Source organism: Brachyhypopomus gauderio, chromosome 14 (genome assembly GCF_052324685.1).
Source record: "Brachyhypopomus gauderio isolate BG-103 chromosome 14, BGAUD_0.2, whole genome shotgun sequence".
NCBI classification, from domain to species: domain Eukaryota; kingdom Metazoa; phylum Chordata; class Actinopteri; order Gymnotiformes; family Hypopomidae; genus Brachyhypopomus; species Brachyhypopomus gauderio.
The window spans coordinates 6,884,423-6,900,022 of NC_135224.1; the positions used below are offsets into that span (position 1 = coordinate 6,884,423).

At 41.4% G+C, this 15,600-nt stretch overlaps 1 protein-coding gene across 6 annotated transcripts in view; it reads right to left on the reverse strand.

The window, feature by feature from the left end:
- poln (polymerase (DNA directed) nu) overlaps positions 1 to 15,600 on the reverse strand; it is a 58,762-nt gene that overhangs the window by 16,136 nt on the left and 27,026 nt on the right. For all 6 annotated transcript variants that reach the window (XR_013121113.1, XM_076973728.1, XM_076973727.1 and 3 more), the window contains exons 19-20: positions 3,772 to 3,829; positions 2,690 to 2,767 (exon numbers count right to left, since the gene is read on the reverse strand). Coding sequence is in view for 5 of the 6 variants with exons in the window: in XM_076973728.1 (XP_076829843.1) it covers positions 2,690 to 2,767; positions 3,772 to 3,829 (136 nt within the window). In the remaining variant the exon portion in view is untranslated. The remainder of the gene's footprint in view (positions 1 to 2,689; positions 2,768 to 3,771; positions 3,830 to 15,600) is intronic.

Genomic DNA, 15,600 nt, shown 5'->3' on the forward strand with positions numbered 1-15,600 from the left:
TCTGAATATCAAATTCCTGTAAGAACAATTTGGCAGCTGATTCTAGGTCAGTACTCTGTGTCTAACTAATGCCAAGAGGGGCATGATTATTCCGGGACTTTCTGAGTGTAGGACAGGGCTTGGGGCAACTCTCTCCTTTGGGATTTCATGAAGCACTTCCAGGAAAACGTATCGAGTCAGACCTGAGGAGATTTTCAAAAAGAGCAAAGAATCATGTGGGTCCTGCTTTTGGTTTGCAGCATGCAATAATAAAACCGTTTGCATGTTGACAGGAAAAGGCGGTGGACTGTGAAGCATCTGTGAGTCTTTCGGGAGACAGAGGACAGGCGTGGGAGACGAGCAGCGCAGCAGGAGACGAGGGGACGCCTCTGTCCTCGTCCTAGCCTCTCTCTCACCCGGCTTCAGCTCTCCTTCAGGTAACAGCAGGACACATCATCCAATCAGTGACGAGGCCACTAAAGGGGCAACAACTCTCACTATCTGTCTCACTAACAGTCACTCATCCTCCATCTCTCTTTCTCTTTCTCTCTCTCTCTCTCTCTCTCTCTCACACACACACACACACACACACACACACACACACACACACACACACACACACACACACACACACACCAAATATCCCAGAACAAACAAACGCACACCTATTCGGGTGGACACACTGTGTCCTTGAGACATTTCAGTGAGAACATCAAAGAGGCCAGACCCATTTTAGTAACCTCTCTCTCTGTCTCGTTTTCTTCTTCTCTTGCTCTCTCCATCTTTTTAGCCACCCCTCTCTCTCTCTCTCTCTCTCTCTCTCTCTCTGTGACACAGTTTTGGGGTGGGTATGAGGACGTCTGTATTAGATGGCCCAGCTGAGAAGAGTGGGTCTGTTCCCATGGTACCCAGGGTTGGTCAGTTCAACATACATACACAGACAGGCATCATCCCTGTCTAACTGCTTACCAGATACACAGACAGGCATAATCCCTGTCTAACTGCTTACCAGATACACAGACAGGCATCATCCCTGTCTAACTGCTTACCAGATACACAGACAGGCATAATCCCTGTCTAACTGCTTACCAGATACACAGACAGGCATCATCCCTGTCTAACTGCTTACCAGATACACAGACAGGCATCATCCCTGTCTAACTGCTTACCAGATACACAGACAGGCATCATCCCTGTCTAACTGCTTACCAGATACACAGACAGGCATCATCCCTGTCTAACTGCTTACCAGATACACAGACAGGCATCATCCCTGTCTAACTGCTTACCAGATACACAGACAACCCGAAGCTACACACAATCACACACACACGCATGTAGAAAATAACCATGAAAAGTGGCAGAGAGTGTACAGCTCTCTATGGCTCAAACATGCGCGCACGCTCTCTCTCTCTCTCTCTCACACACACACACACACACACACACACACACACATAGAGAGAGAGAGAGAGAGAGAGAGAGAGAGAGAGAGAGAGAAACCTTAATTAATTAAGCCTTAGTTAAGGACAAGAGCCTTCTGCAATCTGCCACTGTTCTTCAGCCCTCTGCTGAAATCCTCACACTGCTTTTTTGTGCAAGGTCTTTCCACTTCTCCATTATCTTAGTTACACACTTAGTTACACACCTACATACACATATACTACATGCACCAGTCTGACCTGACCCTACCAGCTTTGTCTGCACACACAAGTCTGAACCAGATCTGCTGTGGTAATTATGACAGAGACTCAGTTCACAGTACCAGCGGGCGTCTGCCAAATTAAGCGTGGCAGCTCAAACGCTGATGAAGCCCGCCGTGCTTCTCACAACAGCATGCAGCATCTGAACAAAAAGTGACTACATTAATAATAAAACATATATACATTTTTATATATGGATTTTTCTTCAATTTGCTGACTCACGTATTTGTACTGCTGTACTATAGACATTATGTATATACTTTCATCATGTATATATAGTGTTGTAGTCACTCATTTCATAGATTTTTTTATTTCATTTCATATTTCAGGACTTAGCTAGTCACACCAGCTAAATCACGTTTGGTTGTTTTAATTCCAGTGCTGACAGAGCAGTTACCCGGCCTATCAAATGCTCTCGGGGGCCAGACAGCACACTTGAGCAGCGCTGTGAGGTGATGCCAGCTGATTTTCCAACATCAGCTTTAAAGGGACATTGAACCACGCGATAGCTTTCTGCTCCAATCGGACGGGAGAGCAGAAATTAGTCACATAGCTCAGTTATCCGGTTCAGTTTGAGGGTGGTGCTTGTGAAAGTGCACTGTAGGCTGAATTTGGAGAAGCACAATAAAAAAAACGATTTGTTCAACAAATGTACCTCTCAGAACGAACGTGTGCCCCTCAGCCATTCTGGCTGTTGTAGTATAACATTTGAGGACCATGACACAGTATGAGAAATAATGAGAAGCTCATTTTGAATCGACAAAACGGCCAAGATGTGTCCAGCCCTGATCACAACAGCAAGAGCAAATAGCAGTACTGTACCAGCAGGCCAGATAGGTAGCAAATATCAGTAAATGGTACTGTACCAGCAGGCCAGATAGGTAGCAAATATCAGTAAATGGTACAGTACCAGTAGGCCAGATAAGTAGCAAATATCAGTAAATGGTACAGTACCAGTAGGCCAGATAGGTAGCAAATATCAGTTAACGGTGCCATGCCGACCAGCCCACCTGCTGAAAGGAACGTCCAGCCCTTTTCTGGAATGAACATGGTGCGTGGGTGGACAGTTACCAGCTCCGCCTCCTTCCCTGCAAACAGCCAATCACAGACAATTGCTACTATTATTTGATAATTTGCAGTTATAGATTATACATCCAAACCTGGTAATCTAGGCACTGCATCATAAAGACAAACTTCATACTTTCCAGTAATAGAACAGATCCTCCACAATGTAGATGATGGCCAAGAGTACAAAATGGGAGACTGGAGAGAGTGAGAGTGTGTGTGTATGTGTGTGTGTATGTGTGTGTGTGTATGTGTGCGTGTGTGTGTGTGTGTGTGTGTGTGTGCGTGCGTATGTGGAGTCTAAAACATGATTTAGCGCTGCAGCAAAACAAGAAGAACAAAGAGCCGGGTCGGTCCCAGTGAGGACGGGAACAGAACCGCACCGAGGACAGACGGCCACCGGGGGCAGCAGACGACAAGAGCGGGGTCGCCACACGAGCGAGAACGCAGGAGGATAACGAGGGAGAGAGGAGGAGAGATAAAGAGAGCGCTAGCTAAATGGAGCCCTGGGGACCCCTAGAACTGCAGCGCCTGGCGCTACTAGAGTTTAGCCATCACACACGAGTGGGAGGGCACGGCCACGCCGGGCAGCGGGCCAGCCTGCAGGGAGACGCGCCGGCCCACTTCTAGACCAGCGTTGTTCTTTTTAGCTGTAACACACACTGATGGCCTTTTTATGCTCACCTATTACAGTTGCAGCTAATAGCCTGGCGCACATTAATACGGTCAAACGTGAGCTGTAAATCAGCCCTCCTGGCACCACTACTGCACTGTCAGCTGACCGGGGAGGACAGTTACGCACTACGCCATCACTTTGTCAAACTTTTTATGCCTCTGTCACCTGGTTTGACGCAAGCGCAGTTGAATGCTTTTAACAGACATCTGTACCGTAAATAAACTCGTAAATATAATGTATACACTTGTGAAAATAGCACAAACTAATATACGTACATTTAAACAAACACAACGTTTTTAAAAACAAGCCAGATGATGATATTTCTGGATATGATTTGATGTGTTATTTTACCTTGAACATATTGCTTCTTGTTGATCTTTATTGGCTGCTTAGGAAGAGCCTGAAAATTCTGCAGAGAAAGAGAGAGATACATTTATTCATTTATCTCTTCTAATTTTTGCATCCCAAGTGAAAGTGCAGAGTCAGCAGAAACACAAAAAGGGGTGCAATAACTGAATAAAGTAATAATGTGCATGCTGATTGATTTTAAGGAAAGGTCAAAGCATACCAGATGAGAAACAATTCATGTGTTTGTCTCTGCTCTGACAGCTTGATATTGATTAAGAAAATGTGTAGTTGATGTTCAAATAGTCTAACATAAAACACACTGACAGGAAGTTACACCTATGAGTATGGCTGCATGTAATGTGTGAGATGTTGAGTGTGCCAACCAAATCTTGCAGTATGTGTATCTTGTGTGTGTGTGTGTGTGTGTGTGTGTGTGTGTGTGTGTGTGTGTGTGTGTGTGTGTGTGTGTGTGTGTGAATGTCAGCTCTGTTTGAGTCCTAGTGCTTTATTACATCTTCAGACCAGCATGCTGGGAGCAAAGTGATAAACTGCTACAGGCTGACCTTTGACACATTTTCACTCCCAGTTTCTCCCTCTCATTCACACATTTGTGGACTCGTCCTTACAAACACTCTGTCTCTCTCTTTCATTCTCACTCACTCACTCACTCACTCACTCACTCACTCACTCACTCACTCACTCACTCACTCCTACCCTAATTATGTGTATTATATCCACATTTTACAGTGTATTAGGTACATCCATACTACTATACAGAATTACACACCACATTTGGGCTGTTCTGAGGTGAGTCTGGGCTTCCAATGTCTTTCAAGGCTCCATCTACAATAACCTGATCCCTGGTGAGTGTCTGAAACTGAACTGAAATCTAATGCAGTGGGGGTGACAGAAGCTGAACTGGTCAGGCCACACGGTCACATGGCACACTACTGCAACAGTGTGCGGGGGCGGCCTTTGGGCTGTTCTCAGGTCAGTGTGAGCAGAGACCCTGCAGTCTGGGTGTGGCCTTTGGGCTGTTCTCAGGTCAGTGTGAGCAGAGGCCCTGCAGTCTGGGTGTGACAAGTGCAATTAGTGCTGGTGAGAGAAAGTGATTATATAAACTGCAGCAGTGGCAGCTTCTGTCTGTATATCTGGGAGTCTGGATCGATCCATAGCAATGCAACCCTGCACAGAGAGACAGAGAGAGAAGAGAGATAGAGAGGGAGAGAGGAGGCAAGGGGAGAAAGGGGAGGGGTTTGAGGGGAGAGATAGAGAGAATGAGATAGAAAGAGAGAGATAGCAGGGGAGAACTGGGGAAAGAAATGGGGAAAACGGTAGGCGTGTAGAAGGATACAAAATAGATGCTTTGCTGTGGTCTCTTTCTAATCTGGTTTAATCCAGATGGGCGCACGCACACGCACGCGCACGCACACACACACACACACACACACTTATAGTTTCTATAAGTGTGACTTATAGTCTCGACTATAAGTAGAGACTTATAGTCTCTACAGTGTCTGCTGTGACCTGACACACTAATCCCTCTCTTAGAAGGGCTGAGTCCATCTTGTGAGGATGTCTATGTTGTATTATGATCGTTTGGATTCTCTTCCACTAACTTACCATATCTTTTATAAAACACTCACACTTCCCCTCTCTGTCCATCCCTCTCTCCACACTATGACGTGATGAGTGATCACTTCCTCTCTCTGTCCATCCCTCTCTCCACACTATGACGTGATGAGTGATCACTTCCTCTCTCTGTCCATCCCTCTCTCCACACTGTCACGTGATGAGTGATCACTTCCTCTCTCTGTCCATCCCTCTCTCCACACTGTGACGTGATGAGTGATAACTTCCTCTCTCTGTCCATCCCTCTCTCCACACTGTCACGTGATGAGTGATAACTTCCCCTCTCTGTCCATCCCTCTCTCCACACTGTCACGTGATGAGTGATAACTTCCCCTCTCTGTCCATCCCTCTCTCCACTGTCACGTGATGAGTGATAACTTCCCCTCTCTGTCCATCCCTCTCTCCACTGTCACGTGATGAGTGATAACTTCCCCTCTCTGTCCATCCCTCTCTCCACACTATGACGTGATGAGTGATCACTTCCTCTCTCTGTCCATCCCTCTCTCCACACTGTCACGTGATGAGTGATCACTTCCCCTCTCTGTCCATCCCTCTCTCCACACTGTGACGTGATGAGTGATAACTTCCTCTCTCTGTCCATCCCTCTCTCCACTGTCACGTGATGAGTGATCACTTCCTCTCTCTGTCCATCCCTCTCTCCACACTGTCACGTGATGAGTGATCACTTCCTCTCTCTGTCCATCCCTCTCTCCACACTGTCACGTGATGAGTGATCACTTCCTCTCTCTGTCCATCCCTCTCTCCACTGTCACGTGATGAGTGATAACTTCCTCTCTCTGTCCATCCCTCTCTCCACACTGTCACGTGATGAGTGATAACTTCCTCTCTCTGTCCATCCCTCTCTCCACACTGTCACGTGATGAGTGATCACTTCCTCTCTCTGTCCATCCCTCTCTCCACACTGTCACGTGATGAGTGATCACTTCCCCTCTCTGTCCATCCCTCTCTCCACACTATGACGTGATGAGTGATAACTTCCCCTCTCTGTCCATCCCTCTCTCCACACTATGACGTGATGAGTGATCACTTCCTCTCTCTGTCCATCCCTCTCTCCACTGTCACGTGATGAGTGATAACTTCCCCTCTCTGTCCATCCCTCTCTCCACACTATGACGTGATGAGTGATAACTTCCCCTCTCTGTCTATCCCTCTCTCCACACTGTCACGTGATGAGTGATCACTTCCTCTCTCTGTCCATCCCTCTCTCCACACTGTCACGTGATGAGTGATCACTTCCCCTCTCTGTCCATCCCTCTCTCCACTGTCACGTGATGAGTGATAACTTCCCCTCTCTGTCCATCCCTCTCTCCACACTATGACGTGATGAGTGATAACTTCCCCTCTCTGTCCATCCCTCTCTCCACACTATGACGTGATGAGTGATCACTTCCTCTCTCTGTCCATCCCTCTCTCCACACTGTCACGTGATGAGTGATAACTTCCTCTCTCTGTCCATCCCTCTCTCCACACTGTCACGTGATGAGTGATAACTTCCTCTCTCTGTCCATCCCTCTCTCCACTGTCACGTGATGAGTGATAACTTCCTCTCTCTGTCCATCCCTCTCTCCACACTATGACGTGATGAGTGATCACTTCCTCTCTCTGTCCATCCCTCTCTCCACACTGTCACGTGATGAGTGATCACTTCCTCTCTGTCCATCCCTCTCTCCACTGTCACGTGATGAGTGATAACTTCCTCTCTCTGTCCATCCCTCTCTCCACACTATGACGTGATGAGTGATCACTTCCTCTCTCTGTCCATCCCTCTCTCCACACTGTCACGTGATGAGTGATCACTTCCCCTCTCTGTCCATCCTTCTCTCCACACTGTCACGTGATGAGTGATCACTTCCTCTCTCTGTCCATCCCTCTCTCCACACTGTCACGTGATGAGTGATCACTTCCTCTCTCTGTCCATCCCTCTCTCCACACTGTCACGTGATGAGTGATAACTTCCTCTCTCTGTCCATCCCTCTCTCCACACTATGACGTGATGAGTGATCACTTCCTCTCTCTGTCCATCCCTCTCTCCACACTATGACGTGATGAGTGATCACTTCCTCTCTCTGTCCATCCCTCTCTCCACTGTCACGTGATGAGTGATAACTTCCTCTCTCTGTCCATCCCTCTCTCCACACTATGACGTGATGAGTGATCACTTCCTCTCTCTGTCCATCCCTCTCTCCACTGTCACGTGATGAGTGATCACTTCCTCTCTCTGTCCATCCCTCTCTCCACTGTCACGTGATGAGTGATAACTTCCCCTCTCTGTCCATCCCTCTCTCCACACTGTCACGTGATGAGTGATCATGCGTGTTTCCCCTTGATCAGAGAATCACAGTGTCTCCAATACTTTTAGAGTTTTAGAGTTTATTTCGGTTTTTAGAGAAACATGTACATATATACGTACACATATGTATAAACATATGTATAAACATTTATGTATACCAATTCATTTACATGAAAGAAAAAGAAAGTAAAATAATATTTAATAAATAATAATGGTTATAATAGTGAAAATAATGATAACAATAACCGAAAAAGGTATAGTCTGAAGCATTAGCTTATATTGACTACCCTTTTTAATCAAATATATATATTTTTTCCAATTGTTATTAATAATACACTTTGCTCATCTCCAGAACAATCATACATTACTATTAAAAATCAATAACAAGTTATACATATATAAAATTATTTCTCTTTATTATAAGTTTCTATTACCTTATTTTTAAGCATGTTTTTAAATTTGACAAGTGAACAGGACATTTTTATGTCCTTGTCACAACTATTCCACAAGTTTACACCTTTGACCGATATACATCTACTTTTTGCATTAGTTCTTACTCTTATTTTTTTAAACATACCAGTTCCCCTGAGTTCATATGTAGTCACTTTAGTTTCAAACAATTTCTGAATATTGGTCGGAAGCATATTTTTTTGTGCTTTGTACAGTATCAAAGCTGTATGGAGGTCAACTAGGTCACTGAATTTTAAAGTTTTTAAATTAATAAATAGTTTGTTTGTTGATTCATGATAATTGGATCGATTTATAATTCTTATAGCTTTCTTCTGTAACATGAATATTGGTTTAGTGTTGGTTTTATATGCGTTTCCCCATATCTCCACACAGTAGGTCATGTATGGTATTATGAAAGAACAATATAGCAAATAGAGTGATGATTGATTTAAAATATCTTTAGTTTTATGTAATATTGCAATAGTTTTAGCCATTTTTGTTTTTACATAGTTTATGTGTTGTTTCCAGCATAATTTGTGATCTATTATAACACCTAGAAATTTGTTTTCATATTTCCTCTCTATATTAACATCATCAATCCTAATTTTTATATTATTCTTGATTTGTCTATTGCCAAATACTATAAAATTAGTTTTACTCAAATTCAGTGACAATTTGTTCATATCAAACCATTTTTTAAACTCTTTTAATTCCCGTTCCACTGTATTCAGAAGTTGTTCTAAACTTTGCCCAGAGCAATATAAATTGGTATCATCGGCAAATAAGACACAGTTCATACATTCAGATACTTTACAGATGTCATTTATGTACAATATAAACAGTTTTGGTCCTAGTACTGATCCTTGCGGAACCCCACATGTGATCTTCAATAGATCAGATTGAATATTGCTTATTTGTACATATTGATGTCTATCTTCTAGGTAACTTTTGAGCCATGAATATGCTAGTCCTCTAATCCCATATCTCTCCAGTTTATTCATGAGTAATTCATGATCTATAGTGTCAAAAGCCTTCCTTAGGTCTATAAACACCCCAACAGTATACTCCCTATTATCTATTGCAGTGGAAATCTCCTCTAACAGTTGCATCACTGCCATCGAGGTGGACCTATTTGCTCTAAATCCGTATTGATTATCACTTAGTAATCTGTGTTTATTTATAAAATTATCAAGTCTGTCTACAAATAATTTTTCTAAAATCTTGGAGAACTGAGGGAGCAAAGAAACAGGTCTATAGTTGGAGAGCTTGTGTCTGTCTCCATTTTTATATATAGGTATGATTTTAGCTGTTTTCATTTCATTGGGAAAAATACCTGTCTTAAAAGATTGGTTGCAAATATGTGTAATTGGTTTTACTGTGCATTCTATAGTATCTTTTATCAAAGACATATCAATGTCAGTCGAATCAGTGGATTTTTTGTTTTTGAATTTATTTACAATATCCAAAATTTCCTTTTCCTCAGTTCCCCTAACAAAGATGGAGTGAGTTGTTTTGTTGATATTTTTACCTATTTCTTCTGTATTTCTTGTTTTCTCAATCGCTTTTCCTAAAGTGGGCCCAACATTCACAAAATAATGATTAAATTCATTTACAATTTCTTTTATTTCATTTATACTTGTGTTGTCATCTTTTAAAATGTAGTCTATATTGTCTTCTCTTCCTCGTCCATTTTTAATAATGCTGTTTAGAACACTCCAAGTCTGTTGAGTGTTGCTCTTATACCTTTCTAACAGTTTCTGGTAATGTTCCTTTTTGCTAAATCTCATCACACTTATTAATTTATTTTTATATATTTTATATTTTATCTCTGCTTCTTTTGTTCTTACTTTTAAAAATTTCTTATATAATACATTTTTCTTTCTACATGCATTAGCAATCCCCTTCGTAATCCAAGGTTTGTTAGCATTTTTAGTCCTTTGTGTTAGTTTTTTTAATGGACAGTTTTTTTCATATAACATAATAAAAGTAGACAAAAATGCCTGATATGCTTTGTTTGGATCATGATTTGCATAAACCTCTGTCCAGTTTTGTTGCATTAGGTCAATTTTAAGAGCAGTGATAGCTTTTGGAGTTCTGTGTCTTTTCACTTTATTGATACTCGGCCTGTGTTTATTTTGTACATCAACTAAGTTTTGAAAAACTGCAAAAACCGGTAGGTGATCACTTATGTCATTTATGAGCAGTCCCCCAACTATTGCACTATCAATCTTGTTAGTGAATATGTTATCGATTAATGTAGCAGAATATGTTGTTATTCTAGTTGGTTTTATTATCACCGGAAATAAATTGTAGCTGTACATTGTATTGATAAAATCCGTCGTTCCTTTGTGTCCATTTGGGTTTAACAAGTCAATATTGAAGTCTCCACATACAATCTGTACCTTGTTGTTGTTTGCTCTGTCAAGCACTTCCGCTAATTTATCTTTAAATGCATTGATGCAAACCCCTGGTGCTTTATACACGCAACTAATTAATATATTTTTAGATTGTTTTACATTAATTTCTATTGTTATATATTCCAATATATTATCTATAGCCTTTGACATATTTTTAACCAAATGGCATCTTAATTTTTTATCAACATACAGAGCAACACCTCCCCCAGGTTTATTATTTCGATTTACTGAAAACATCTCATAACCTTCGAGTCTTACTTCAGAGGATTTCTCATTATCAAGCCATGTCTCTGATACAGCAATGACCTGAAACTTGTTTAATTTATTCAGTAAATCTTGTATTTTGGTGTGGTTTTTGTAGAGGCTTCTACTATTTATATGTATTACTGATAAAGCATCTTCCATATTTACCTTATTATTGAGTTGTTCTTCAGTATAATATTCACAATTATTGGTGATGTTTTTGAAAAAGTGCTGTTCAGGGTCAATGTTATTTCCGAATTCGTATATTTTGTGTTCCGTATGGTTAAATGTTTTAAAGTTGCATTTTCCAAAGTTCTTAGACCGGCTGTCTAATTGATCATCCCCCCAGTCCTCATTATAATCTATGAGTTCATCATCCTCAATGTCTCTGTATGGGAATAAATATTCTTCGTTTGGATTAGTCATTTAGTATTGTTATTTTATCCAGAAAGCAAATTTCACCGATTTATAATTTTAAATTGTAAATTTTATCATCATCTGTATGGTTTTAAATCTTCTGGTTCTTTTATCATAATTACTTTTGCTTCTTCAGGTGTTCCATTCAGTCGTATCATGACTTTGCAGTTCCTAGTCCAGGTTGACTGTATTTTGTTTTGTTTTCGGAGAATGCGTGCTTGCCTTGCTATGTCTGCATTCTTTTTTGTAAGATGTTCATTGATGTAGACTCCAGTCCCTTTCAGCTTCTTTGCCTGTCGTAGAAGTTCTGTTTTGTGTTTCCTATTCACGAATCGAACCACTATGGTAGGCTTTGCTTTGCTATCTTTTCGAGGCAGGGTGTGGCAAGCTGAGATGTTACTGCTTTGCATGTTTATGTCTTTGCTTTCCAGAAACTGAATAACTTGCCTTTCCAGAGTATTTAGTTCCTCTGTTGAGACATCCTCACCATTTTTGCGTCCAGCTGTACTTGCATAAGTTCTATGTTTGGTTTCAAGTCCACTTATAATTAAGTCATCCATCCTGGTATACTGTTCAAGATCATCAATTCTCCGTTCTAGTCCTCCAATTAGTTTGTCTTTTTCTTTAACTAATATCTTTAGTTGTTTGACTTCATCCATTAGATCCAGTAGCCTATTCTGTTGCTTAACTACTTTGCTCAGTTCTTCTGACATGTAGTTCAAAGATTTTTTTATTTCCTCCAGCTCTTCTTCGTATATGTTATTGGCTTTTTTGGGTGGCATTTTGCTAACTTTTTTCTTGTTACTGTGAATAATAGACAGTTTAGCTTACCAGCATTTAATGCAGTCCTGTAGAGCGTGAATGGCTTACGGCCTAGCGTGAACATACAGTCTGGTAGCAGCGTTGTTAGCGCAACGGCCTAGTGGCGTCCCGCACCTCCGTAACGGCCCCGGTACTCCGTGTAGCCTGGTGGTAGTGTTGTTAGCGTAGCTGCCCAGTCACAGCGTCCGTAGCGTATCGCCCCCACTACTCCGTGTAGCCTGTTGTCAGCGTTAGTAGCGCAGCGGCCCAGCGTTGGTAGCGTATCGGGCCCGCTACTCTGTGTAGCCTCTGTGTAGCCTGGTGAATGTAGCCTTAGGCTTACATTATTACTTCATGGGACAGTTAAGGCAGCATTTGGGACAATTGTACACAACAAATCTAACGTAAACCATCCACTGTGTTTGTTAAAAGGGCGGAGCTACTGTCATCTTTAAAGGCTCAGCTCAGAAACATTTCACGTGACGGCTTTACCTGAATGGCCACAAATTGTCCACGTGGAGCCACGTACTTCCATCACTATGTAAGTGCCAAGCAACTTTCCACTGTGTTTCTATGGCATCCTTCATGCACGAGTGCACATGGGTTTGTGTACACAGGACATGGTGTAATGGGTGTGTGTTAATGGTGTGTGTTGGGTGTGTGTTAATGGTGTGTGTTGGGTGTGTGTTAATGGTGTGTGTTGGGTGTGTGTTAATGGTGTGTAATGTGTCTGCTCAGCTCTGCTATCTCAGCACTGCGAGCACATTACACTCAGATCTCACAACACAAGGAAGCAACCTGACTATGTGCATGCACACACACACATGCACGCACCCACACACACACACATGCACGCACCCACATACACACACACACATGCACGCACCCACGTGCACACACACACGCACGCTCCCACACACACTCAGACACTGACACACACACACATATGCACCCATGCACATGCGTGCACACAGATACAGATACACACACACACACACACACACACTAAGGTATATATTGAGATTCTTAAGTTGAATTTAATACCTTTTTAATACCTACAAAATATTTTTTAATACCAGCATGACAAGCGGCTACTGAAGTGGCCTCTCGGTTGTTGCTAACCTATATAGGCTTAATTAATTATCATATTGACTTAATAAGCAAACAGAGCACTTTCAAAATCTGCAATTCCAATCAGTGGGGAACCGTCAGGGCCCTCTATGCCCTCTCAGAGGGCCTAAAATATTCTTAAAACATTAATATATATAATATAAAAAACATTAATATATATAATATAATTTATCCAATTTTATTTTATCTACTTACAGTTTGACAATCGACATCTAAACAATTACAAAAATATAAGCAAATAAATTATTCAACCGTGTCTATTCAATCTGTGTTGGAAGGTGGGGTTAAGTGGAAGCCTGTGAGTCTGTGTCTCCCCCTATCAGCACTGTGATGCCCGCTGTTCGTTTACAGAAGGCCTGGCAGTTATAATTCAGCGCAATACCAGTTTCAATTGACTGTAAAATTGACCAATCATATTTTCCCTCTTAGTGGGCAGGCTTAACTGTATGATAGTTTCCGCCTGCTGTGGCGACGCTAGCTGTCGTTAGCGTACCACCGCTAGCTAGTTTCGATTCATTCCTTTGTTGTCCTCGTGCGCGTTGTTTACATATTCCGCTCCCAAGGAACACGGAGCTGTGGAACCTTATTTTGTTTAAGAAGTTCTCTAGTACAGATGTTACTGTTTATTGCGTGTCTAAAGCTGTACTGTCGTCTCAAATATATATTTTTTCTTTATTGCAGTTAATTACATGGTGGTAATTAGGTGGTACGCTAACGCTAGCTAGCAGTAATACGCTAACGCTAACATGTGCAGAGGGCCAGGCAGTTATAATTCAGCAATACCAGTTTTAAATGACAGTAAAATTGACCAATCCCCCCCCCCCCCACCCCCCCTTAGAAAAGTCCTCGGATCTACATCACGATTCACGTAGTCACCCTTTTCAACTTCAAAACGACAAATTTCGCCGAAAGGTGACAGATTTTCATGCCTGTTTAAATCCCATAGTGTTTTGCAAACAGGTTTGGCGGCAAACCAGCCGGGTATTTAGGTGACTGGCGTGTGCGCGAACAAACATCAGGTCACGTCATATCACTGCTAGCAACATATAAATAAATCTAATTTAAGGAATTTTAGGAGAAAGGCCTGTACATAACACAAATTCAAAAACGTCTAGGCAGTTGGATGAGCGTTCGAAAATTTAATACCTCGTCAGATTATTACTTTTTAATAGCCTTAATTTTGGCCAACTGATTTTACTACCATTTAATACTTTTTACAACCCCGCGGACACCCTGACACACACACGTACACGTGTGCACACAGACACACACACAACAGGACTGTTGCCAGGGTGACAGAAGGATGGACTCCACCCTGCGGGCTTCTCCTTCTCAGCATATGCTGCACTATCAACACAAATGTGTAGCACTAATACACACACACACACACACACACACACACACACACACACACACACACACACACAAATACACTAATACACACACACACACACACACACACACACACACTAATACACTAATACACACACACACTCACTAACACACACACACTAATACACACACACACACAAATAGAAACTAATACACACACACACACACACACACACACACACACACACTAATACACACACACACACTAATACACACACACAAATACACACACACACAAATAGAAACTAATACACACACACACACACACAAATACAGACTAATACACACCAACACACATTGACAATCAAACACACACATACGTGCTTGCACTCATGGAAATCTATATTACTGTAATTTGGCATAATGTAAAAAATGTGTATCATCCTAATTACCCAGACATGCAGTTTATTTTGTCCTCCAGTACGTTTTGTGTGTGTATATATATATATATATATATATATATATATATATATATATATATATATATATATATATATATATTATTTTAATTGAGGAATTTGACACAAAAGGTATACAACAATGCTTGTCTTTTAACAATTAAAACATACAAAGTTCTGTGAATGACAATGAATGAATTCCTTTTCTTCCTTTTCCTTTCCCTTTTTTAAACACACACAGGGAAAAAAAAGATAAATAAATAAATAAAAGAAAATGGGGGGGGGGGTTTAATCAGCTGGCATAGTTTGAAGTGAATTAAAATATACTAGAAAAGAATTCCATTTTGAATAAAATGCAGCCGTACTACCTTTTAATGTTAGTCTGATTTTTTCCAATTTGAGGTAATACATCATGTCCCTAAGCCACATGGAGATTAAAGGAGACCTTGAAGACTTCCATACAAACAGTACACGCCGTCTTGCCACTAGGGATGTGAATGACAGAATATCTAGCTCCATATTGGTGAATGAGTGTTTATTTATAGGGTAACACGTTTTGTATATTTTACATAGTAAATGTCCTTGGTGCTGTTTCTAGAGTTCACTATAGCATAGCACTATATAGTATAGCACTATAGCA